General features: G+C 39.9%; 1 protein-coding gene across 1 annotated transcript in view; it reads right to left on the reverse strand.

Moving 5' to 3' along the window:
- The window catches only part of CYP2J2 (cytochrome P450 family 2 subfamily J member 2), a 31,154-nt gene extending 19,105 nt beyond the window's left edge, over nt 1-12,049 (reverse strand). Inside the window, 2 exon segments of the mRNA XM_082616301.1 lie at nt 1,381-1,543; nt 11,825-12,049. Of these exon segments, the coding sequence (XP_082472427.1) occupies nt 1,381-1,543; nt 11,825-12,034 (373 nt within the window). The 5' untranslated portion in view covers nt 12,035-12,049.
- Nucleotides 12,050-26,703: the final 14,654 nt, after the last annotated feature.

Consider the following 26,703-nt stretch of genomic DNA (forward strand, 5'->3'; position numbering starts at 1 on the left):
TGGGTAGCTACCTCAATACCTCATTCTCTCTCTGTCTAGGTCATCACATCTCATTGGATTTGCCTCCTGAATATCTTAAATCCATATATCTTCACGGCCACTCTCCTGGTCTAACCTACTGTAGTGTCATTTCTTGCCATCTCCCTAGTCCAAGCCACCACCTTCTCTAACCTAAAATGCTGCAATAGTCTCTTGCTGCCTTTATTCCATTCTTGACATTGCAGCCTAAAGAAGTCTTTAAAATGTACCATGTAAGTACGAAGATTCTTTTCTCTACTGAAACCGTTCAAGAGCTTTCATTATTATTAGGATAAAAAGCAACATCCTTAACAAGGAGATGCATGAACTATTCCTGGCCAAACTCAGCACCTTCATCTCCATTTAATTATCTCCATTTAATCCCTGTGCTTCCCACACTGGCCACCTTTCAATTCCTCAGTTCACTGTCATTCTTCCCACCTCAGAGACTTTTCATACTCTATTCCCTCTGACTGATTGCTTCTTCACATGTGTCATCTACTTACATTAGCTTCTCCTGAGTCTCTGAATCAGATTAGATACACCTAAGAAGTGCACCCTGCTCTTATCTTCATAACAGTTAAGGCCTGAAATTATTAGAGTAATTGATATTGTTTTCCTGAATGGAATGTAAGTTACAGAAGAACAGGATTTTGTCATTCTACTCACTGTTCTGGCACTGGTGCCTAGCACTGGGCTTCACATGGCTGATAATAAATAGAGTGAATGGATGTAGAGTTAATGGATGAAATATTTCAAAGAGGAATTGAGAAGCACCTGAAAAATATGGTGCTTTGGTAAAAGAATAAATCTGAGTTTTTCATTTAGATTTTTAAATGTGTTCGTTTATTTAATGATCATTTTTAAGTGTTCATGCCAAACTCTTCTAATATAGGTGGAAGGGTTAAGATACCTTGTGGGGCACAGCCTTAATAATAGAGCATAAGGAACTAGAGGCAAGAAGGGATTACATAATCAGCAGGAGGAAGCAGATCCACATCCATTTTTCTAGGGAAGAGATCTGAATGGGAAAGCAGAAAGAGAAAGCAAGAACGCATTGCCTTTCTTAAAAAACACATCACATCACTGAGTGATGTGAATACTTACTAATTAAAGCAGCCAGAGTGAGTTCATGCAGGTGATGCAGCTTCTCTCAAATTCCTGACATTAGGGCTAACCCTGCCAGGTTCCCTGAGGGGGTGTCTGTAACAGGGAAAGGTGGCCACTCAGCTTCTTTTAGGGGCAGGAATTTTATGATGGGCCTGGTCCCTGGGAGTGTTGGAGAATTACAGTCACAAAGGCATCTTTCACAGACTACAAGAATATCAAACGTACACATCTTATATTAGTCAAGAAACTTACCATTTTTCTTAAAAACACGTTCTCGAATAGGGGTTATAGGGCGGTTCACAAAGTTTTGGTCCTGGTGGACAAGGACTTCTTTGATTAAGGGCAATCCAGTTATAATAACTGAAGGCAAGTCACCGAATTCCAGGCTAAAAAGGTTCCCATATTTCTTCACAAACTGAAAAATAGTAAAATAGTCACAGAATATGCACATGTCTGTGTGTCCAGTAATAGAGGATTTGTGTAGCTGTGGGAGCTTGGATGGGGGGAGGGGGTGTCTGTGTGCACACCTGTGTGTGCACTTAGGTCTGATGGTCTGATGGGGATGTTTCTACTTGTTTTCATTTCTCCTCCTCTCAACTAGACTCGGGCTGAATCCACTACAGGACACAGACATTCCTTATAAACATTCATCCATATGTTCAACTTCCTCGAATTGAGTGAGTATCCACCATTAGTCCTGAGAATAAGGCCTAAAGATTTAACAAAATAAACAAGGTCTTTAACTGCAAGCATCTTAAAATCTAGTGAAGGGAGAGAATTCATACATGTGACTCACCAGAGAAGGCTGAGATATGTTTAGTGAACATGGACTTCTTAGTAAATCATATCTGTTTAACCAGGAGAGAATGTCCCCTTCCTCAACATGTTCTAGGTGACAAAAAATTCATTATAGGGCTGGGACCAGGTATGGAGAAGAGCACACTAGTTCTGAAGCCATGTGCAAATCTTAACTCTATGGTTGACTAGCTGCGAGCTCCAGGGAAAGTTGCTTCACTTGTTTGGAGCCTCAGCTATAAAAGGAGAAAATTATTCTTCCCTCAAAGGGTTCTGTGAAGAAGAATGAGAGCAGTGATGTGAAAGGCACTTTGTTCCCTGGTACCTGGCAGACAGCCACTCGAGCCTCTGGGGAATGAATGGGCTCTGTGTGCAACGGGATATGGAAGCACTTGCTCATGTGACAGACAGGACAAGAGCACAGGGATGATGTGCGAGAGATAGGAGCTGGTGGTCACAGACAACCACGTCCACTGGGTGCCATGATAAGAACTTTTCACATTTTATTTCATTAACCTCACAACTACCCTATGGTAGTAATGATTTTCCTTGTCTTTCAGTAAGAAAAATGAGTCCTAGCAGAAGTAACTTAGCCAAGGTGACAAAGCTATTGGGTGTTGGTGAAATTTGCCAAGCATTATGTAAGATTTAAGAACAAAGCCATGAACCCGAGATGGTGCTTGGACCTTAGAGTTTAGTGGATGTGACAGAATGAATGTGAGAACGAGGGTGAGGGAGCTGGGAGAGGAAGAGTGAGAGTGAGAGAGAATGGAAGAGTGTGTGGGTGTGTCAGGAGTGTACACAAATGTTCAGGTATGTGCAAATACGGCTTGGACTGCAGTCAAGGATCATAAATCAAAGTCTTCCCTGACATGCTTACTCAAGAGAGGAATCTAAGTAGACCTGCCCATTCCTGCAGACTGCAGGGCTGTGTCTTACTAAGGCTGTGGTATCAAACAGAAGCGTTTATTTCCTCCAGGTATCTGTGGCCCCACCTCCCTAGCTGCCATGCACTTATGCTCTCCCATGTCACCTCAAGCTCCCTGGACTGTGTCACCCCTTCAGAGCAAATACCATGGATTTAGTCTCATTCCACCACCCTGCTCCCATATTAAAGACCAAGCCTGAACTTCATCCTTCCATTGTCTTGTTGGTCTACAGTCTTCCATCCATGTTTGTTCATCACTAGCACAGTAAGTCTGTCTTGTTAGAAAGAGCAGAGCCAAGATTCCATCTTAGTCTGGTCTGCCTCTAAAAGTGCACGTCTTGTTCTAACAAATGGCAGGAATGGGTCTGCATAAATCAAGACTTTTTATTTCATCATGCTGAATGCCTGGATGAACTTCTTAGGTTTTACAGAAAGGATTTCTTGACTATTTCAGAATATACAGTAAAAATATTTTTGGAATGGCTGAAAATCTCAGGTTAAGCTAAAGGACTCCTAACTGACAATGTATACAACCTGGAATCTCAGCTTGTTCTTGGAGGGGACTTGGCACTCCAGTAGTGTTTACTGAAATGAACTTCTACAGAGTTTCACCTCTTACCAACTCTCTGCCCACGCATATTTCTAGTCCAACAGAACTACATCAAACATTTTTATGGCATGATTAACTGTGTAAACGTGGATACATCAAAGGACCTCCTGCAGCCCTGGTACCAACGGTGGTGATGTCTACCAATTCTTAAGTAACCATGCCAGTCACTGTGCCAATGGCTCTACTTGGAGGTAAATGTAAGTCCCAGTGTCATCTGAGAAGACTTTGTAAGGTAGAGAATACATTTCGATGTACAAAAACAAACAAGTTCTTAAGAAAAAGACAGTGTAAGGGAAAAAAAAGAGGTTAAAAATAAGGTTGTTCAGCCTCCTACACTATTGGTGGGGATGTAGGAAGGTACAGCCACTATGGAAAACAGTATGGAGGTTCCTCAAAAAAACTAAAAATAGTGTTGCCATATGACCCAAGAATCCCACTCCTAGGCATATACCTGGACAAAACTAATTCAGAAAGATACACATACCCCTATGTTCATAGCAACTCTATTCACAATTGCCAAGGCATGGAAACAACCTAAATGTCCACTGACAGATGAATGGATAAAGAAGATATGGTGCATATGTACGATGGAGTATTACTCAGACATAAAAAGAATGAAATAATGCCATTTGTGGCAACATGGATGGAACTAGAGATTATCGTACTAAGTGAAGTAAGTCAGAAAGAGAATGACAAATACCATATGATATCACTTGTGGAATCTAAAATATGACACTACTGACACAACGAATTTATCTACGAAACAGAAACAGACTCACAGACATAGAGAACAGACATGTTGCTAAGGCAGGGTGTGGGAGAGGGATGGTATGGGAGTTTGGGGTTAGCAGATGCAAACTATTATGTATAGGATGGATAAACAACAAGGTCCTACTGTATAGCACAGGGAACAATATTCAATATCCTGTGATAAACCATAATGGAAAATAATATAACAAAGAATCTGTATATATGTATAACTGAATCACTTTGCTGTACAGTAGAAATTAACATAGCATTGTAAATCAACTATGCTTCAATTTAAAAAAAGGTGGTTCAGGAGGCTAAAACAGGCTTAAAATCAGAAATGAAAATAGAAAGATCAAGAGAAAAGGAATAGCACAGTAGCTATAAAAGGCAAATAAAAGTAATAGGTTACAGGAAATTTCATATGAACGATAAATGTTCCAAATGTAAGATGAAGCATTTAAATAATAAAGTAGAGCAAAATAAATGTTTAGAATAAAAAAAATTAGAAGTGGTGAGTTAGTGAGACAAGAGACTGAACCACGAGATATAAAGTTGAGGAAGATTCTACTTAATTTAAGTTCTTAAACTCAAAAGCCAACAGAACAAAGACAGGAAAAAAGAAAAAGGAAAAAAGGAGGAGTGTATCAATTCTTATTCCCACTAGCAGTAGGTGAGAGTGTCTGTTCCTCTGAACACTCACCAGCACTGAGCTCTGTGCTCAAGGAGCTAAGATTCTCTCTCACTGGCTAAACTGTATTTTAAAATGTGTCACTCAATGCATTTGTATTGCTTTTATAGTTACAAAGAGTTTCTATCCAATGAAGCACAAAAAAGAAACCTAAGGACATAGGGAATAAAGCTTCATAACACTTCTTACACTTTTTAAGTCATAAGATCCTTCAAAAATCTAGTATGTCATGGATCTGGTAAAGCAAAACCCTGTACACATGAATACATTTATGCATAAATGCAGTTCACCAGTCCCCTGGGGTCTCTGAACTCCTGCTAATAATATTGGTCTCACTGGTAGTTCTTGGGGTTATGCTAGGTTTCTGGGAACAGCCTGTGGAAATCAGATTCAAGTTCAGTCCAACAGGTTTTTATGAAATGCTTTCTGAGTTGTCAGGCACCTTCTGACATTGCTAAGTTATATGTGAGGGCAATACAGAGATCAATATGCTATGGTGCTTTCCTGAAGTGTCAAAGCCTCTCGGGGAAGGCTGACTACAGAAAAAAACTAACGCATAGTGGAACATGATATATGTTATAATGCTGAAGCAAGGGGCATGAAGCTATTGAAAGAAGAGAAGAATTCCACTCCAGGTACGGGAGAAAGCTTCTAAGAGGAGCTGATATTTGGGCCAGATTGTAAATGAAGGTGTGGGTACCTGAAAAAGGATATGTGTTGTGAAGGCAAAGATTTTAGGCTGTGGGAATAGTATACACCAATGCAAAGACAGGAAAATGGGGGCTTTCAGGAACAAGTGAGCTCTCTTTTCTGACTGCAATATAGGTTCATTAAAGAGCACTAACCCTGTGGTTGGTCAAGGCTGGGTGCTGGAGGTACAGGTCCTTAATATTAAGATGCCCCCAATCTAATGGGGCATACAGATAAGTAACCAGTTCTTATTATTACCATTCTGTACAATAAATTATTAAATGGGGGAAAGCAGGAAGCACATAAGGGGACCAAAGGCTAGGATAGGTTTCTGGGAAAAAATACGTTCTCATTTGTGTACGGAGAGGGGAAACAAGCCTGGCAAGGTAATGTGAGCTAGACCAAGGATATACAAATGTCAAGTGAAATATTTTGGATCTTGTTTTGTTTGCAACTAGAAAACTGAATAGGAGAGGTAAGGGCAGTGAGTGCTTAAGAACTTGGATTTTTGAAGTCATACAAATCCATTTATATCCAGCTTCTGCTTTCACTTTCTATGTGATTTTCGGTCAAGTTATTTAACTTCTCTGTGTTCCAGTTTCCAAATCTATAAAATGGGGGATATTACTAATTCCCATCATTGGGATGGTGGGGATAAGTAACCATAATATTAAAAAAAATTATAAAATTATTTATTGTTATTGATATATTTGGGAGTATATTTTAGCAAAAGGACTCTCATTAGATCTGGACAAAGGAATAGAGGGGAAGTGGCCAGAGAGTGGATTAATGCAGCCCACACAGCAATCAGGCCAGACAGGGTATGCAACCTCAACTGGCTTTTCCTTGAGATTGTTACTATAAATTTTTGAAGAAAGGAGGAGGGTGGTAGATATAGAAAGAAGCATCAACTAAGTGCTAGGCACCCTGTCAGTAAACTGATATTCATGAACTTGTTTGATTCTTATAATAACCCTACAATGTATTCTTTGTTTTCAGAAAAAGAAGCACAGAGATTTAGTGCCTAGCTGGTGGTCATACATTTGGGCTCTTCCTAACTCTCTCTGTATGTCTCATCCTTAACTGAAAGCATGAAGATATTCTCTCTCTCCTTCTGAGTGATGAAGCTCCCTAAATATTAGCTGGCCACATGACTTCCCAATCAAAACCACATTTCTCAGCTTCTCCAGGTGTGGCCAATGGGACGTAAGTAGTGGTGATGTGTGCATCTTCTGGGTCATGTCCTTAAAGAAAAGTTGCTTCTCACCACCTGCTCCTTTCCCCTGTCCATGGACTGGAACTCATACATGAAGATGTTGTAGGATGAGAGCAACATGATAGAAGGAACTGGGGTTTCTGGATGGCCTTGTGGTACAAAGCAGCCTTCCTACCCTGGTCTTCCTGCCTACATCTGAACTCACTTCTGAGAGAGAAATAAATTTCACTCCTTTTTTACACCACTGTATTTTGGGGCCTTTTTATTATAAGCAGCTTGATGTATATCCTCATAATACATTTATCCACCTTATCTACCATTCTCCCACTTTAGTCCAATAAGATTTTCTCTTATTTAAATACATGCACATATAGCTGTGGTAGAGGAAGTTTAGAAAAAAAGGGGAAAAACAAGAATGGTTCATGGTTCCCATCACACCATACAAATAGGCCAGTTTCTTCACGGCCCTCTCACTTTGTTTTAGCTCATGTCACTTCCTCCCATTTAAAAATCTCCTGTCCACTTTACTCCATATAACCACTTGCCTGACATTTCTTTCCAGTTCAGCCAAATTTATTTCAACATTCTATAGAGGTTATCCCCAGGGCTTCCCATTCACAGTGATCGCACCTCATGATATCTCATTTGGTTACCAAAAGTTTATAACACACATTTCATCATACACTGTCTTGTACTGTGCCTGTCATATAATAAGCACTTCATAAATGTCTGTTGGATAAATGAACCCCTGGGTAAGTCAATTATCCTCTAACTACATCGTGAAAAGTCAGGTAGCATAAGTCAGAGAATAGGTATATGAGTCAAATAGTCCTGTGTCCAAGTCCTTGTTTAATGTTATATCTGATAGGTAATGATAGATAGGTAAGTAAAGATAGATAGATAGGTAATGATAGGTAGTTAATGATAGGTACTTAATGTTTCCAAATTGCTGGAATGTAAATTTAATTACAACTAAATCACACCATTTAACTCCATTTTTTTACAGCCAAAAATATTTCATTGCAAACCTATATAAAATAAAATTTAACACTTCTGATGAAAAATCTTTGGGCCAGAGATAAGACCCTAGCCTCAGTTTCATCCCTGGCCAGTGTTATGACATGAGGCAAATCATGTAACCTCTTTAGTCATATCTGTCTTAATGGTAAAACAAGGGCACAGACCAAGTTTCTAATTCCAGACAAGAGTGAGTAAAAGCATCCCATTTTACTCCTCCTCCTCATCATGATACTGACACATACCAAAAGTAACACCAATAAAACCCTGTTCTCTGTAGTCAAAGGACCAGATAAAGGGTGGTCCACCAGGACAGAACATTTCAACCTTTCTACCTTCCTTTTCTGGAGACAAATACCATAAGAGACGTGACCCTCCCACATCCTAATGAGGGGCTACAGCAGTGAAGAAGATGCATGGAAACTTGCCTTCATCCTACCTTTGCAATAAGTCGGTGCCCCTTCCCTGCTGATTCTATGAGCTGAATTGTGACTATCACCCCTGAACTACAGTAAAGAGACTCCTTGAAGTAGTCAGTGGGCAAAATTCTGATTTCTACCACTCTACAGAAATAAGGAGGCACCTGTATCCCATGGAGATGATATGGTTAGATTACTGACTTTCCCCCCACCCCCTGCAGTAAGGAAGAGGTTACCCTACTCAGAGGGGCCCCAATCTTTTGTCCCCATCCTCATTCTCTCCAGCCTGCACTGATGAGAAGGTGGGTTGGAGTCCTATCAGGGTGGACAACACATAAGTGTGGTAGACCAGTATAGCATTGCAAAGACTTTATAACCTAAATTGACATTTGAACCACAATCCACAAAAGTGAACATTCTGAACATAAACAGATTGACTATCTGCCAAAATAAAAGATTTACATAGAGTCCAGAGTCACATAACAAAATACACCAAATGTCCAGAATATAGTCCAAAATTACTCATGTTACCAAGAACCAGAGAAAACTCAAATTGAATGAGTTGAAACTAATACTGAGATGATAAAGATATTGGAATTATAGGATAAAGATTTTAAACCAGCTATTGAAAATGTTTCAATAAACAATTATACTCTCAAAAAATGTTTAAATAGAAAATCTTAACAAAGAACTAGAAAATATACATAAGAACCAAAGAGAAATTTTAGAACTGAAAAATACAATAATGTAAACAAAAAACTCAATAGAGCAACTCAGTGGCAGAGTGGTAATGATAGGATAATCAGTGAAATTGAAGACATCGATAGAAAGTGTCCAAGCTGAACAACACAGAGAAAATAGATTGAGAAAAGATAAAACAACTGAGCTTCAGGGGCTGATATTAGAATAACAAAAGATCTGTCAGTTGTGCAATCAGTGCCAAAGAGTACCAGAAGGAAAGGAAAAAAACATGGACTTGAAAAAATATTTGAAGAAATAATGGCTGAAAAATTCTCAAATTTGGTACTAGAAAAACCTACAGATTCAAGAAGTTGTGAGTGAACCCAGTAAATCCAAAGAATTCAACACCAAGACATATAATCAAATCTCTGAAACCAATAAAAACAAAGAAAACTTCTTGAAAGCATGCAGAGGAAAACAACTCATTACTCATGGGGAACAACAATTCAAATTACAGCAGATTTCTCATAAGGAACTAGAGAGGCCAGAAAGAGGTAGCACATTTTCAAGGGATTAATAAAAGAAACTGTCAACCTAGAATTCTATATCCAGTGATAATATACTTCAGAAAAGAAGGTGAAATAAAACATTCTTAGATGAAGGAAATTTAAGGAATTTTTTTTTGCCAGCAGACCAGTTCTAAAAGAATAGCTAAAGAAAGTTCTTCAGTTAGGAAAGAAAGAGCAACAGAAAGGGTAAATAAATGGGTAAATACTGTAGACTAATCTTCTCTTCTTGAATTTAACAAATCATGTTTGACAGTTAAAAGAAAATTATAATACTGTCTGAGGTGGTTCTCAATGTCTGTAGAGGTAATATTTAAGACAATTTATATATTATAAAGTGGGGGAAGGTAAAAGGACCTAAAGAGTTTTAAGGTGTCTGTATTCCACCTGAAGTGGTAAACTGTTGATACTTATTGCAATAAGTTATGTACGCATAGCATGTAATCTGTACAGCAAGCACTTAAAAACAATACAAAGAGATATACTCAAAAAACACTATAGAAAAATTAAAATGAAATTCTCAAAAAATGTTCAAGTGACCCACAGGAAGACAGGAAAGGAGAAACAGAGGAGTAAAAAACAAAGTGAAAAATAGGAAACAAATAATAAATTGGCAGACTTATGTTTTAACAAATCAATAATTACATTAAATATAAATGATCTAAATTCACCAATCAAATGTCTGATATTGGCAGAATGAAAAAAAATTACCCACCTATATGTTATCTACAAGAAACTCATTTCAAATAAAATGGTATAAGTAGATTAAAAGTAAAAGAATGGAGAAGCATATATTATGCAAATACTAATCAGAAGAGAACTGGTGTGGCTATATTATATCAAATAAAGTAAAATTCAGGCAAAGAAAATTACCAGAGATAAAGAGTGACATTACATAATAAAGAGCCAATTCACCAAGATGACATAACAATTTTAATGTGTATACACCATCTAAAAGAGCTGCCAAATACACAAATGAAAACTACCAGAACTGACTAGAGACATAGAAAAACAAGTAATTATAGTTGAAGACTTCGACAACCCTCTCCTAGTAACTGATAGAATCAGTAGACAAGAAGTCAACAAGGGTTCAGAAGAACTAAAGAACGCAGTCATTTAATTATATCTAATTGACATACAATATAGAACACTCCACCCAACAACGGCAGAATTCACATTTTTTTTCAAGTATGCATGGTGCTGTATCTTGGGTCATAAAACCAACCTTATTTTTAAAAAATTGAAATTATGCAAAATATGTCCTCTGACCATAAATGGACTCCAACTGGAAATCACTAACAGAAAGAAAACAGGAAAATCTCCCAATATTGGAAATTAAACAACACATTTATTAAAGAAGGGTATGGGTTTAGGTGCCTAGCTTTAAAATTCTGTAGACTAATCCTGTACCAAATGTGTGTTTCTCCCAGAAAGTGATAAAAACCTTCTCCATCTGATCTGAGTTTATATTATAGGCTTGTGTTTAAAGTGCTCCAGGCATTTCTAGGGAAAGGGGAACTATTATTTGTTGGGCACCTATAATAAGCTGTATTAATACTGACCATTCATTGTTTTATTTATTTAATGTTCACACCCACCTATCACAGTGTTGTCTGTCAGCAAAGTACCTGTGCTGAGAGTCAGGGAAGCAGCTGAAAATGCTTGAGAAAGTGCTGGATGTTGGAGGGAATTCTAAGGAATTCAGAGTGGCCACAGTTAGGCAGCCCTGATGGAAGATGATTATAAAGAAGTGGAAAGAGGCTACAGCAAGATTTCCAAGTGGCTTCCTAAGGAGTCTGAAAGCTGGGAAGCAGCAAGAAGCCTTGAGAAAGCCTAAGCAGAGGAGTGACATTTTAAAATGATTACTTTAGTGAGAGTGGATTGCAGGGCGAGAAGGCTGAATGTGAGGGGCTCATTCCTTGTGGGGATGGGAGCAATTCAGTTGAAAAGCGGTGAGGATTTAGGTAGAAGTATCACCATTTCACACATGGGAAACGGAGCCTCCGAGAGGGAAAGTACGGGATTTTTCCCCCCAAAGATAATAATATTAAAAATACAAAGTGATTATATTATAAATATAATGTCCCAATAATATGTAACAAGACACACAATTAAATGACTTAAAGAACATATCGTGTCTGGCACACTTAAGTAGTAAACAGTTAACAAAATTTCATCCCTAGAAGTGGAATCATGCCGGTGGCTGGTGAGCAAAGCTACCCGGGTGCCCTCTTTAGCCTCAGAGCCCCCCAGCCTCCCGCCCTCGGTACCCGGAATGGCCCTTGTCCTGCAGATCAGGGTCAGGACGCGGCCCTGGCACCTTCGCCCACTCCTACCCTCTGAAGCGACAGGTGCCCGTTCTCAAAGTCCAGATGGAAGAAGTTGCCTACGAAGGGCAGGCGCGGGGGTCCCGGCGGGTAGTTCTTCGGGCGCCGCCTTTTGAGGAAATCAGCAAAGAAGAGAAAGGCGACGGCCCCCAACAGGACAGTGCGGGGACGGAGAGCGGTCCAGAAGGCAGCCGCCAGGGAGCCCACCGCCGCGAGCATGGCGGCGACCTCGGCTCGCTCTTCCGCGGTCTGGTCCAGCGAAGGTCCCGGCAGCTCTCAGCCTCTAAGCTGCCAGCACTGCCCTCCTTCCCCGCCTGCCCTCGGCCCCGCCCCGCCCTGCCCCGCCCCGCCTCTCCAACCCTCACTCCGCCGCGCCCCTACCCTGGGAACCTGGTCTTCATGACCCGTCTGGGCTCTTCCTCAGGCCGCGCCTCCTGCCGCGCCCGCAACCCGCCTCCACCCGGTCCTCTACTCCCCTCTGCCTTCTCCCAGCCCGCCTGCCGCCCACCAGATGCCTGTGGCCGGATTCCTGGGAGAACAGCAAGGGTCTCGGAAAAGGCCTGGCTACAAGCGTTTTTATTAGCTAGTTAGAGAGCCTGTCTCTCTGTGAGACCATCGGGGCTCCTGGGTTTATGTCATCGCATCTCAGAGAGGGCCGCGGACACTTGAGCTCTGTGTTTTTCTATCACCGTCTCACCAAAGGACTGGAACCGCACCTGGTAATAAAATAGGAAAACAGCAGCACCTGATATTTCCTGGGCGCTTACTATAATACCAGACTTCTTTAGATGAATAGCTTAATTCTGACAATTTATACAGATACGCTTCGTTCCATCTTGCAGTTGCAGAAACTGAGACAGAGGTTAATATCAAATACGTGGTAAATAAATGAATCCACCGGTCTGCAGCACATTTAAAGGAGGCCCTGTATTTGTAACTGTTTCGAAGTTTAAGAAGCATTACATCAAAGCTCTAACACTGAGGCTAGTCTTTAATAGGTGCTTAATGAACATTGAAGGTAGGTGTCTTAGTCCTTGTCCTTTTTGGTTTGCGTAGTGAGATTCTTCCTCTGAAGCCTCAAGATGGTGTAGGACCCCAGGTTCCAACCTTCTATGCTATCCTGTGTGCCTACCTGTGTCTCACCATTTGTGAGATACTCAAAACGTGAAGCATAGTACTGGAATAGTATAGCACACACTCAGATTCTCAACATATATATAGACAACCTGCTTAAAATATTTCTTTAAAAAGAAAAGAAAAGAGCATTCAAGTCTCTTTTCTATCTTCCAAAGTCTATAGGGAGATACTAGTCAGAGCTTAGTTTTTAAGTTTTTATCCTTCCAGTCCACATCTTCCTGTTTCACTATAGTTGTTATGCATCCATGCAGTGTTTCTAATATTTATATAAATGCTGTTTCTAAAATAATTCTACAATCGATTTTTTTTCTCAGTACTTTGTGTTTGAGATCTATCTGGGTTGATACACGTGGCTTTAGTTTATTCACTTTAACAGCTATGTAGTTCTATCACTACCCCACAATTTTTGGGGGGGTATAATTGACATATAACATTGTATTAGTTTTGGGTGTACAGCACAATGATTCATCTGAGCAAAATGATCACCCAAAAGGTCTAGTTAACAACCAATACTATACACAGTTACAATTTTTTTTTCTTGTGATGAGCGCTTTTGAGATATACTCTCTTAGCGACTTTCAAATTTGCAATACGGTATTAACTACAGTCACCGTGCAATACTTTACATACAGATGATTATTTTATTACTGGAAGTTTGTACCTTTTGACCCCCTTCATCGATTTCACCCATCCCCTTCTCCTGGCCTTTGGCAACCTCCAGTCTGTATCTATGAGCTCTGTTTTTGTTTTTGTCTCTGTTTTCAGGTTCTACATATAAGTGAGATCATATAATATTTGTCTTTCTCTGTCTGACATTTCACATAGCATAATACCCTTGAGGTCCAACCACATTGTTGCAAATGGTAAGATTTCTTTAAAAATATATATAGATCCCACATTTTTCTTATTCATTCATCCATTGATGGGTGTTAGATTGTTTCCGTATTTCCGATATTGTAAATAGTGCGGCAAGCAATTTGGGGATGCCATCATCTTCTGTATTTTCATTTTATTCAGATAAATACCCAGAAGTGGAATTCCTGGATCACATGCTAGTTCTATTTTTACACCACAATTTATTTACCCATTTCCATATCAATGAACATTTAGGTTTGTTATCTCCTTCCTTCCCTTTTTTTTTTGTTTTTGTCTTCTGTGGTTTTTTTTTTTGGCAGGGTTGTTTGTCTTGTTTTGTTTTGTTTGCATTTAAACAATGCTGCAAGTGAGAGATTCTGCCATGGGCTGGAATGGATGATGTAACATTTAAGATTAGCTGATCTCTATTGACTTCTTTTCATGGACTTTGTATAAATCAAGTGCTGGACTTTACCTAAAAAGGTAATGGTTTCGATATATTTATAATAAACTGATTTAAACTTCTTCTACAAGAAGAAAGATTAAGAACACTTCTTTGAAAACAAAGATGAAGCTTCACCTAATTTGCTTTCTCCTTGGTTCCTTCTGAAGTAAGGTCTCAAAGCTGTGATTAATATTTTTTCATATAATGAATACTCTTAGGACATTGTATAGCCTGTGGTAAGTACAAAGGGAAAAAAAGACGTTTTCCACCTTAAGAGCTTTTACCATGATCAGTATGACCTTCCCTGGTTGAATATTGTTCTCTTCTTGTTCCATTAAGTTAAAATACAAGTCAACACAGGTATTTGGTTCCTAATATTTTAAAATCTAGTATGACTTAAAAAAGTATTTTGTATAAGGTTGTGTGTGTATTGTGTCTATACCTCAGGTTCAAGTTACTGACTTTATGTTCTAAAGAAAAGTGAATAACACAAAATTAATAATATCCTTAGTTATAACAATAATGAGGTGATTACTGGTATTGGTGTTCAGTGTTATTTTGTACTTTATACTTTTCCCTTTATGTTCTCTGTCTTGTACCAACTGATCCCCCAAATCACTGAGTTGCTCTTTAAAAACAACAACAACAACAACAAAAAAAAAAACAAAAAAGAAAGAAAGAAAAGGAAGAAAGAAAAAGAAAAATGTTGATATTGTGTACATATTTTTTGTCGATCAAGTCACACACATGAAAGCATGTAAAGCAACTAAGTGGAATATTAATTGCATGCTGGGAAATTATCAGATTAGTCCCTTCATTTGTTCTTATGCCACATGAATTCCTAGATAAATTGGTAATTGATTATGAGTTAATTGTGATTACTACTATAAAGTGATTTATTTCAGCATTAATTGAAAACTCTTATGTGAAACCTGTCTATCCAGAGGTTACACTGTATAAATATTAAGAAGTACTTTAGCTAGATTATTTTTGGTATTAAATTATATGTCAAGTACTTGAAGTGAATTTGAGTTTAAAAGTAAGGCATATTTCCTAAATGACAATAATAAATTCTTAATTTGAAAATTTCTTATTTTGAAATTTTAAAATTCTATAGTTGTCTTTTATATCTTCTTCCACCACATAAATACATTGTTTGACATTTAAAAGTCAAATGTTTTCTGAATGCTTTTAAGTATTTATTTTATTTTATTTATTTAACTTTATTTTTGGGTGCACTGGGTCTTCATTGCTGTGCGTGGGCTTTCTCTCTAGTTGTTGCAAGCAGGAGCTACTCTTCGTCGTGGCGCACGGGCTTCAGTAGTTGTGGCACATGGGTTCAGTAGTTGTGGTACACAGGCTTAGTTGCTCTGCAGCATGTGGGATCTTCCCGGACCCGGGATTGAATGCGAGTCCCCTGCATTGGCAGGCGAATTCTTAACCACGGGGCCACCAGGGAAGTCCAAGGATTTATTTTAAAAATTGATGTGGTATATTATTTTTAGAAAGAAATAACTTGGCCCATCAGGATTTTTTTTTCTCATTATCTGAGAGTTGAAGGGCTTCCTGTAATAATTGTGAACAAACTTAATCTAAATGTGTTAACAAATATTCTTCTGTACTTTATTTGTATATCTTTAATGCCCTGAAAATCTAAAGGGTAATCTAAGCTAACATGTTTTAGAATATCCAAGAAGAAAAAAAAACAACTGCTTTTTATATCAGCCTTTTAGATTTGTTGAAGATTTTGGTGAAGAATAAAAGTACGTACTACAAGTATTGACAAAAATCTGAAAAACCTTTTCTATAAAACACACAATATTTAAATAGAGTTAGTCATGGAGGATCAATGTTTAACAGTGGATATTTTGTCTTTTGTGTTTATATTATTATATTCAAATTGCAAGTACAGCTGACCCTTGAACAACAACATGGGTTTGAACTGTAAGGGCCTGCTTATACACGGATTTTTTTCAATAGTAAATACTACAGCAGTACACAATCCTTGGTTGGTTGAATCCATAGATGGTTGAATCCACAGATGGTTGAATCCACAGATGCAGAACTGTATAACATTTTAATATTTGCCAAAATGGTTTTGTAGAAGAAATCCTAAATATCTAATTTTTTTTTGTAAGTTAAGGAGAAGTAAAGATTTTCTCAAACAAACATTGAGGGAATCTGTTGCTAGTAGATCTGCCTTACAAGAAAGGTAAAAAGTAGTACTTCAGAAAGAAGGAAAAAAATACAGGTCAGAAAATCAGAACTGTATAAAGGAAAAAAAAGCATTAGAAAAAACAAAGTAAAATAAATATTTTGTTTTCTTTTTCTTAATTGATCTGATAAATAAGTTTGTTCAAAATAAAAATATTAACCATGTATTCAGTGATTATAGCTTATAAATAAGTGATATGAATGTTGTAAGGGACAGAAGGAAGGAATTAGGAATACTCTGTTATAAAGTATACTTTCACTACTGATGAGGCGGTTTGATATTACCTGAAAGTGGATTTGCGTCACTAGAAAATGTGTATTATGAACTCTAGGGCAACTGCTGGACAAATTTAGAAAAAGAAAAATTTAATCAATATGCTAAGACAGAAGACAAAATGGAATTATATAAAAGACTCAGTTAAACCCAGAGAAGACAGTTAGGTTGCTTCCATGTCCTGGCTATTGTAAATGGTGCTGCAGTGAACATTGGGGTGAATGTATCTTTTTGAATTATGGTTTTCTCCAGATACATGCCAAGGAATAGGATTGCTGGATCATATGGTAGTTTATTTTTAGTTTTTAAGGAACCTCTATACTGTTCTCCATAGTGGCTATATCAATTAACATCCTACCAACATTGTAAGAGGGTTCCCTTTTCTCCACACCCTCTCCAGCGTTTATTTTTTGTAGATTTTTTTGATGATGACTATTCTGACAAGTGTGAGGTGGTATTTCATTGTAGTTTTGATTGCACTTCTCTAACAATTAGTGATGTTGAGCATCTTTTCATGTGCTTCTTGGCCATCTGTATGTCTCCTTTGAAGAAAAGTCTGAATGTCTATTTAGATCTTCCATCAATTTTTTAAAACAACTTCATTGGAGTATAATTGCTTCACAATGGTGTGTTAGTTTTCTACTTTATAACAAAGTGAATCAGTTATACATATACATCTGTTCCCATATCCCTTCCCTCTTGCATCTCCCTCCCTCCCAGCCTCCCTATCCCACCCCTCCAGGCAGTCACAAAGCACTGAGCTGATCTCCCTGTGCTATGCGGCTGCTTCCCACTAGCTATCTACCTTACATTTGGTAATGTATATATGTCCATGCCTCTTGCTCGCTTTGTCACAGCTTACCCTTCCCCCTCCCCATATCCTCAAGTCCATTCTCAAGTAGGTGTGTGTCTTTATTCCTGTTATACCCCTAGGTTCCTCATGACATTTTTTTTCTTAAATTCCATATATATGTGTTAGCATATGGTACTTGTCTTTCTCTTTCTGACTTACTTCACTCTGACAGACTCTAGGTCTATCCACCTCACTACAAATAGCTCAGTTTCGTTTCTATTTATGGCTGAGTAATATTCCATTGTATATATGTGCCACATCTTCTTTATCCATTCATCCGGTGATAGACACTTCGGTTGTTTCCATCTCCAGGCTATTGTAAATAGAGCTGCAATGAACATTTTGGTACATGACTCTTTATGAATTATGGTTTTCCCCAGGTATACACCCAGTAGTGAGATTGCTGGGTCATATGGTAGTTCTACTTGGAGATTTTTAAGGAACCTCCATACTGTCCCCCATAGTGGCTGTACCAATTCACATTCCCACCAGCAGTGCAAGAGTGTTCCATTTTCTCCACACCCTCTCCAGCATTTATTGTTTCTAGAATTTCTGATGATGGCTATTCTGACTGGTGTGAGGTGATCTCATTGTGTTTTGATTTGCATTTCTCTAATGATTAATGATGTTGAGCATTCTTTCATGTGTTTGTGGGCAGGTGGTATATCTTCTTTGGAGAAATGTCTATTTAGGTCTTCTGCCCATTTTGGGATTGGGTTGTTTGTTTTTTTGTTATTGAGCTGCATGAGCTGCTTATAAATTTTGGAGATTAATCCTTTGTCAGTTGCTTCATTTGCAAATATTTTCTCCCATTCTGAGGGTTGTCTTTTGGTCTTATTTATGGTTTCCTTTGCTATGCAAAAGCTTTGAAGTGTCATTAGGTCCCATTTGTTTATTTTTGTTTTTGTTTCCATTTCTCTAGGAGGTGGGTCAAAAAGGATGTTGCTGTGATTTATGTCACTGAGTGTTCTGCCTATGTTTTCTTCTAAGAGTTTGATAGTTTCTGGCCTTACATTTAGGTCTTTAATCCATTTTGAGCTTATTTTTGTGTATGGTGTTAGGGAATGATCTAATCTCATACTTTTACATGTCCCTGTCCAGTTTTCCCAGTACCACTTATTGAAGAGGCTGTCCTTCCTCCACTGTACATTCCTGCCTCCTTTATCAAAGATTAGGTGACCATATGTGCGTGGGTTTATCTCTGGGCTTTCTATCCTGTTCCATTGATCTATCTTTCTGTTTTTGTGCCAGTACCATATTGTCTTGATTACTGTAGATTTGTAGTATAGTCCGAAGTCAGGGAGCCTGATTCCTCCAGCTCCGTTTTTCATTCTCAATATTGCTTTGGCTATTCGGGGTCTTCTGTGTTTCTGTACAAATTTTGAAATTTTTTCTTCTAGTTCTGTGAAAAATGCCAGTGGTAGTTTGATAGGGATTGCATTAAATCTGTAGATCGCTTTGGGTAGTAGAGTCATTTTCACAATGCTAATTCTTCATATCGAAGAAAATGGTATATCTCTCCATCTATTTGTATCATCTTTAATTTCTTTCATCAGTGTCTTATAATTTTCTGCATACAGGTCTTTTGTCTCCTTAGGTAGGTTTATTCCTAGATATTTTATTCTTTTTGTTGCAATGGTAAATGGGAGTGTTTTCTTGATTTCACTTTCAGATTTTTCATCATTAGTGTATAGGAGTGTGAGAGATTTCTGTGCATTAATTTTGTATCCTGCTACTTTACCAAATTCATTGATGAGCTCTAGTAGTTTTCTGGTAGCATCTTTAGGATTCTCTATGTATAGTATCATGTCATCTGCAAACAGTGACAGCTTTACTTCTTCTTTTCTGATTTGGATTCCTTTTATTTCCTTTTCTTCTCTGATTGCTGTGTGTAAAACTTCCAAAACTGTGTTGAGTAAGAGTGGTGAGAGTGGGCAACCTTGTCCTGTTCCTGATCTCAGTGGAAAAGCTTTCAGTTTTTCACCATTGAGGACGCTGTTGGCTGTGGGTTTGTCATATATAGCCTTTATTATGTTGAGGAAAGTTCCCTCTATGCCTACTTTCTGGAGGGTTTTTACTATAAATGGGTGTTGAATTTTGTCAAAAGCTTTCTCTGCATCTATTGAGATGATCATATGGTTTTTCTCCTTCAATTTGTTAATATGGTGTATCACGTTGATTGATTTGCATCTATTGAAGAATCCTTGCATTCCTGGAATAAACCCCACTTGATCAGGGTGTATGATCCTCTTAATGTGCTGTTGGATTCTGTTTGCTAGTATTTTGTTGAGGATTTTTGCATCTATGTTCATCAATGATATTGGCTTGTAGTTTTCTTTCTTTGTGACATCCTTGTCTGGTTTTGGTATCAAGGTGATGGTGGCCTCGTAGAATGAGTTTGGGAGTGTTCCTCCCTCTGCTATGTTTTGGAAGAGTTTGAGAAGGATAGGTGTTAGCTCTTCTCTAAATGTTTGATAGAATTTGCCTGTGAAGCCATCTGGTCCTGGGCTTTTGTGTGTTGGAAGATTTTTAATCACAGTTTCAATTTCAGTGCTTGTGATTGGTCTGTTCATATTTTCTCTATCTTCCTGATTCAGTCTTGGCAGGTTGTGCATTTCTAAGAATTTGTCCATTTCTTCCAGGTTGTCCATTTTATTGGCATAGAGCTGCTTGTAGTAATCTCTCATGATCTTTTGTACTTCTGCAGTGTCAGTTGCTACTTCTCTTTCATTTCTAATTCTATTGATTTGAGTCTTCTTCCTGTTTATCTTGATGAGTCTGGCTAATGGTTAATCAATTTTGTTTATCTTCTCAAAAACCAGCTTTTAGTTTTATTGATCTCTGCTATCGTTTCCTTCATTTCTTTTTCATTGATTTCTGATCTGATTTTTATGATTTCTTTCCTTCTACTAACTTTGGGGTTTTTTTGTTCTTTTTTCTCTAATTGTTTTAGGTGCAAGGTCAGGTTGTTTATTCGAGATGTTTCCTGTTTCTTAAGGTGGGATTGTATGGCTATAAACTTCCCTCTTAGAACTGCTTTTGCTGTGTCCCATAGGTTTTGGGTTGTCGTGTCTCCATTGTCATTTGTTTCTAGGTATTTTTAAATTTCCTCTTTGATTTCTTCAGTGATCACTTGGTTATTAAGTAGTGTATTATTTAGCGTCCATGTGTTTGTATTTTTTACAGATCTTTTCCTGTAATTGATTTCTCATCTCATACCATTGTGGTCGGAAAAGATACTTGATACAATTTCAATTTTCTTAAATTTACCAAGGCTTGATTTGTGACCCAAGATATGATCTATCCTGGAGAATGTTCCATGAGCACTTGAGAAAAATGTGTATTCTGTTGTTTTTGGAGGGAATGTCCTATAAATATCAATTAAGTCCATCTTGTTTAATGTATCATTTAAAGCTTGTGTTTCCTTATTTATTTTCATTTTGGATGATCTGTCCATTGGTGAAAGTGGGGTGTTAAAGTCCCCTACTATGAGTGTGTTACTGTCCATTTCTCCTTTTATGGCTGTTAGTATTTGCCTTATGTATTGAGGTGCTCCTATGTTGGGTGCATAAATATTTACAATTGTTATATCTTCGTCTTGGATCGATCCTTTTATCATTATGTAGTGTCCTTCTTTGTCTCTTCTAATAGTCTTTATTTTAAAGTCTATTTTGTCTGATATAAGAATTGCTACTCCAGCTTTCTTTTGATTTCCATTTGCATGCAATATCTTTTTCCATCCCCTTACTTTCAATCTGTATGTGTCTCTAGGTCTGAAGTGGGTCTTTTGTAGACAGCATATATATGGGTCTTGTTTTTGTATCCATTCAGCCAATCTGTGTCTTTTGGTGGGAGCATTTAGTCCATTTACATTTAAGGTAATTATCAATATGTATGTTCCTATTCCCATTTTCTTAATTGTTTTGGGTTCGTTATTGTAGGTCTTTTCCTTCTGTTGTGTTTCTTGCCTAGAGAAGTTCCTTTAGCATTTGTTGTAAAGCTGGTTTGGTGGTGCTCAACCCTCTCAGCTTTTGCTTGTCTGTGAAGGTTTTAATTTCTCCATCAAATCTGAATGAGATCCTTGCTGGGTAGAGTAATCTTGGTTGCAGATTTTTCTCCTTCATCACTTTAACTATGTCCTGCCACTCCCTTCTGGCTTGCAGAGTTTCTGCTGAAAGATCAGCTGTTAACCTCATGGGGATTCCCTTGTGTGTTATTTGTTGTTTTTCCCTTGCTGCTTTTAATATGTTTTCTTTGTATTTAATTTTTGACAGTTTGATTAATATGTGTGTTGGCATATTTCTCCTTGGATTTATTCTATGTGAGAGTCTCTGTGCCTCCTGGACTTGATTAACTATTTCCTTTTCCATATTAGGGAAGTTTTCAACTATAATCTTTTAAAATATTTTCTCAGTCCCTTTCTTTTTCTCTTCTTCTTCTGGAACCCCTATAATTCGAATGTTGGTGCATTTAATGTTGTCCCAGAGGCCTCTGAGACTGTCCTCAGTTCTTTTCATTTTTTTTCTTTATTCTTCTCTGCAGTAGTTATTTCCACTATTTTATCTTCCACGTCACTTATCCGTTCTTCTGCCTCAGTTATTCTGCTATTGAGCCCATCTAGAGTATTTTTAATTTCATTTATTGTGTTGTTCATCATTGCTTGTTTCATCTTTAGTTCTTCTAGGTCCTTGTTAAATGTTTCTTGCATTTTGCCTATTCTATTTTCAAGATTTTGGTTAATCTCTACTATCATTATTCTGAATTCTTTTTCAGGTAGACTGCCTATTTCCTCTTCATTTGTTAGGTCTGGTGGATATTTATCTTGCTCCTTCACCTGCTGTGTGTTTTTCTGTCTTCTCATTTTGCTTATCTTACTGTGTTTGGGGGTCTGCTTTTTGCAGGCTGCAGGTTTGTATTTCCCGTTGTTTTTGGTGTCTGTCCCCAGTGGCTAAGATTGGTTTAGTGGGTTGAGTAGGCTTCCTGGTGGAGGGGACTAGTGCCCATGTTCTGGTGGATGAGGCTGGGTCTTGTCTTTCTGGTGGGCAGGTCCACGTCTGGTGGTGTGTTTTGGGGTGTCTGTGGACTTATTATGATTTTAGGCAGCCTCTCTGCTAATGGGTGCAGTTGTGTTCCTGTCTTGCTAGTTGTTTGGCATACGGTGTCCAGCACTGTAGCTTGCTGGTCGTTGAGTTAAGCTGCGTGCTGGTATTTAGATGGAGATCTCTGGGAGATTTTCGCTGTTTGATATTATGTGGAGCTGGGAGGTCTCTTGTGGACCAGTGTCCTGAAGTTGGCTCTCCCACCTCAGAGGCACAGCTCTGACTCCTGGCTGGAACACCAAGAGCCTTTCATCCACATGGCTCAGAATAAACGGGATAAAAAGAAGAAAGAAAGAAAGAAAGAAGGGAGGGAGGGAGGAAGGACGGAAGGAAGGAGGGAAGGAAGGAAAGTAAGAAAGAAAGAAAGAAGATAAAATAAAGTAAGATAAAATAAAATAAAGTTATTAAGATAAAAAATAATTAAGAAAAAAAATTTTTAAGGAAAAAAACAAAACAAAACAAAAAAATGGACGGATGGAACCATAGGACAAATGGTGGAAGCAAAGCTATACAGGCAAAATCTCACACAGAAGCATACCCATACACACTCACAAAACGAGGAAAAGTGGAAAAAATAATAAATCTTGCTCTCAACGTCCACCTCCTCAATTTGGGATGATTCGTTGTGTATTCATGTATTCCACAGATCCAGGGTACATCAAGTTGATTGTGGAGCTTTAATCTGCTGCTTCTGAGGCTGCTGGGAGAGATTTCCCTTTCTCTTCTTTGTTCTCAAAGCTCCTGGGGCTCAGCTTTGGAGTTGGCCCCGCCTGTGCGTGTAGGTCGCTGGAGGGCGTCTGTTCTTCGCTCAGACAGGACGGGGTTAAAGGAGCTGCTTCTTCGGGGGCTCTGGCTCACTCAGGCCGGGGGGAGGGAAGGGTGCGGATGTGGGGCGAGCCGGCGTGGCAGAGCCCGGCATGACGTTGCAGTAGCCTGAGGCACGCCGTGCGTTCTCCCAGAGAAGTTGTCCCTGGATCCTGATACCCTGGCCGTGGAGGGCTGCACAGGCTCCCAGGAGGGGAGGTGTGGATAGTGACCTGTGCTCGCACACAGGCTTCTTGGTGGCAGCAGCAGCAGCCTTAGCGTCCCATGCCCGTCTCTGGGGTCCGCGCTTTTAGCTGCGGCTCGCGCCCGTCTCTGGAGCTCCTTTAAGCAGCGCTCTTAATCCCCTCTCCTCGCGCACCAGGAAACAAAGAGGGAAGGAAAGGTCTCTTGCCCCTTGGGCAGGTTCAGACTTTTTCCCGGACTCCCTCCCGGCTAGCGGTGGTGCACTAACCCCCTGCAGGCTGTGTTCATGCCGCCAGTCCTCTCCCTGCGCTCCGACCGAAGCCCGAGCCTCAGCTCCCAGCCCCGCCCTCCCCGGCGGGTGAGCAGACAAGCCTCTCGGGCTGGTGAGTGCTGGTCGGCACCGATCCTCTGTGCGGGAATTTCTCCGCTTTGCCCTCCGCACCCCTGTTGCTGCACTCTCCTCCGCGGCTCCGAAGCTTCCCCCCTCTGCCACCCGCGGTCTCTGCCCGGGAAGGGGCTTCCTAGTGTGTGGGAAACGTTTCCTCCTTCACAGCTCCCTCCCACTGGTGCAGGTCCCGTCCCTATCCTTTTGTCTCTGTTTTTTCTTTTTGCTTTTCCCCTATCCAGGTACGTGGGGACTTTCTTGCCTTTTGGGAGCTCCGAGGTCTTCTGCCAGCATTCAGAAGGTGTTCTGTAGGAGTTGTTCCACATGTAGATGTATTTTTGTTGTATCTGTGGGGAGGAAGGTGATCTCCGCGTCTTACTCTTCCGCCATCTTCCCCTTCTCTCCTAGGGCTGCCCTCTTTACAAGAACCTTGACTTTGGTGCACTCACGTGGCTGTAGGTAAGAGGCCTCAGTTCCTTGCCACATGGATCTCTCCTTAGGGCTGCTTGAGTTTCTTCATAACGTGGTAGCTGGCTTACCCCAGGATGAGTGATCCGGCCCGCCGTTCCGTACGACTGTCGTGGCTTTGGCCGCCGGGGCCCCTCCAGAGGCGGCAGCCTCAGTCAGGCCGCCCTCCCCTTGGGCTCCAGGGCAGTTCTGTGATGGCGGAGGGAAGAGATCCTGAGCCGGGACTTCCCGGTCTGCGGAAACGTGGGCTCCATTCTGGGAGCAGGGGCTGGGACTGCTCTGTCCCGAGGCGTAGGCCTTCCGGGAGGGAGCTATCTTAATTTTGATTAGAAGCCACTGGAGGTTTTTTTGTTGTTGTTGTCAAATTTATTTATTTATTTTTGTCTGTGTTGGGTCTTTGCTGCTGCGCGGGCTTTCTATAGTTGTGGCGAGCGGGGCTACTCTTCTTTGTGGTGTGCAGGCTTCTATTGCGTTGGCTTCTCTTTGTTGCAGAGCACGGGCTCTAGGTGCGTGGGCTTCAGTAGTTGTGGCTCGCGGGCTCTAGAGCACAGGCTCAGTAGTTGTGGTGCACGGACTGAGTTGCTCCACGGAATGTGGGATCTTCCTGGACTGGGGCTCAGACCCGTGTCCCCTGCCTTGGAAGGCGGATTCTTAACCACTGTGCCACCAGAGAAGCCTGCCGCTGGAGATTTTTAATCAAAGAGTGACATGATCTGCTTCTTTTTTTTTTTCTGTTAAATGACCCTCCTTCCTTGAAGAAAATGGTTTGCAGGTGTAAGAACAGAGGAAGGGAGAATGGTTAGGAAACTATTGTAGTGAATAGGCTGGTGGATAATGACTCAGCAGCAAGAGTGAAGATGGAGAGAAGCGCCTGGGATTCAGGATGTGTCTTCCAGATCTCAGAAATGAGAAGTTCATCCTTCTAGTTTCTCAGGCAAAGAACTTTTGAATCATACTCATTTCCACTGTTTCTTACACTTCAAATGTAAATTCGCAAATCGAGTTGTCTATCTTCAAAATATATCCAGCATTTCTCACTGCCTCCTCTGCTGACACCCTTTCACAAGTATCCTCATCTCTCATCTGGAGTATTGCAAAAACCTGGTCTTCCTGCTTCTGTGGTTGCCTTTGGAACATTCATACACATTCATGCACGTATATTCATGGCAGGGCGGTTCTTTAAAAAACAAAATCAGATCATGTCATTCAACTGCTCAGATAGCTGTCCAACAACTTCAATCCTCATGATGTCCTGGCAGGCCCTACCGTCTGGCTCTTGTGGTTTCTCTGACTTTATCTAGTACTCTCCCAGGGGATCGTCCAGTCTACTGCAGTCCACATGCCGCCATCTTTGAATGTGCCATGCACACTCCTGACTTAGAGCCTTTGCCCCTGCTCTTTTCTGCCTGAAAAGCCCCTCCCCAAGATATCTACATGGCTCTCTCCCTACCCTCCTTCTGGTCTTTGCTCGGAAATTGTGGTCTCAAGAAGGATTTTTCTGACTACCTTATGTAAAACTGCAACTCCTCCCCTTCCTGTTTTCTTTTTCTTTCTTTCTTTCTTTTTAAAATTTTATGTATTTTTGATTGCATTGGGTCTCCGTTGCTGTGCATGGGCTTTCTCTAGTTGCGGCAAGTGGGGGCTACTCTTCATTGCAGTACACGGGCTTTTCATTGCGGTGGCTTCTCTTGTTGCAGAGCACGGGCTCTAGGCATGTGGGTTTCAGTATTTGTGGCACGCAGGCTCAGTAGTTGTGGAACACAGGTTTAGCTGCTCTGTGGCACGTGGGATCTTCCCGGACCAGGGATCGAACCTGTGTCCCCTGCATTGGCAGGCGGATTCTTAATCACTGCGCCATCAGGGAAGTCCGTTTTATTTTTCTTTATAGCACGAATTCTCACTTAGCATACCACATGCTCTGATTTTTGTTTATTCTCTCTCCCTCTGCCCCCCAGTGGAATGTAAGATCCATGAGGAGCACAGAGTTTATAAAACTCTGTTTTGTTCACTGTGATATCGCCAATGACTCGCACATAAATAGATGCTCAATAAATATTTGTTGACTATGTCAGCAGATGAAAAAAAGGAAAGGAAAGAAGAATAATAAAATTTACATTCTAGGAAGTACAGAAAATAAAGCAATCTGAAAG

The sequence above is a fragment of the Mesoplodon mirus genome, assembly GCF_964341445.2.
Source record: "Mesoplodon mirus genome assembly, chromosome: 3".
Classification (NCBI taxonomy): Eukaryota; Metazoa; Chordata; class Mammalia; order Artiodactyla; family Ziphiidae; genus Mesoplodon; species Mesoplodon mirus.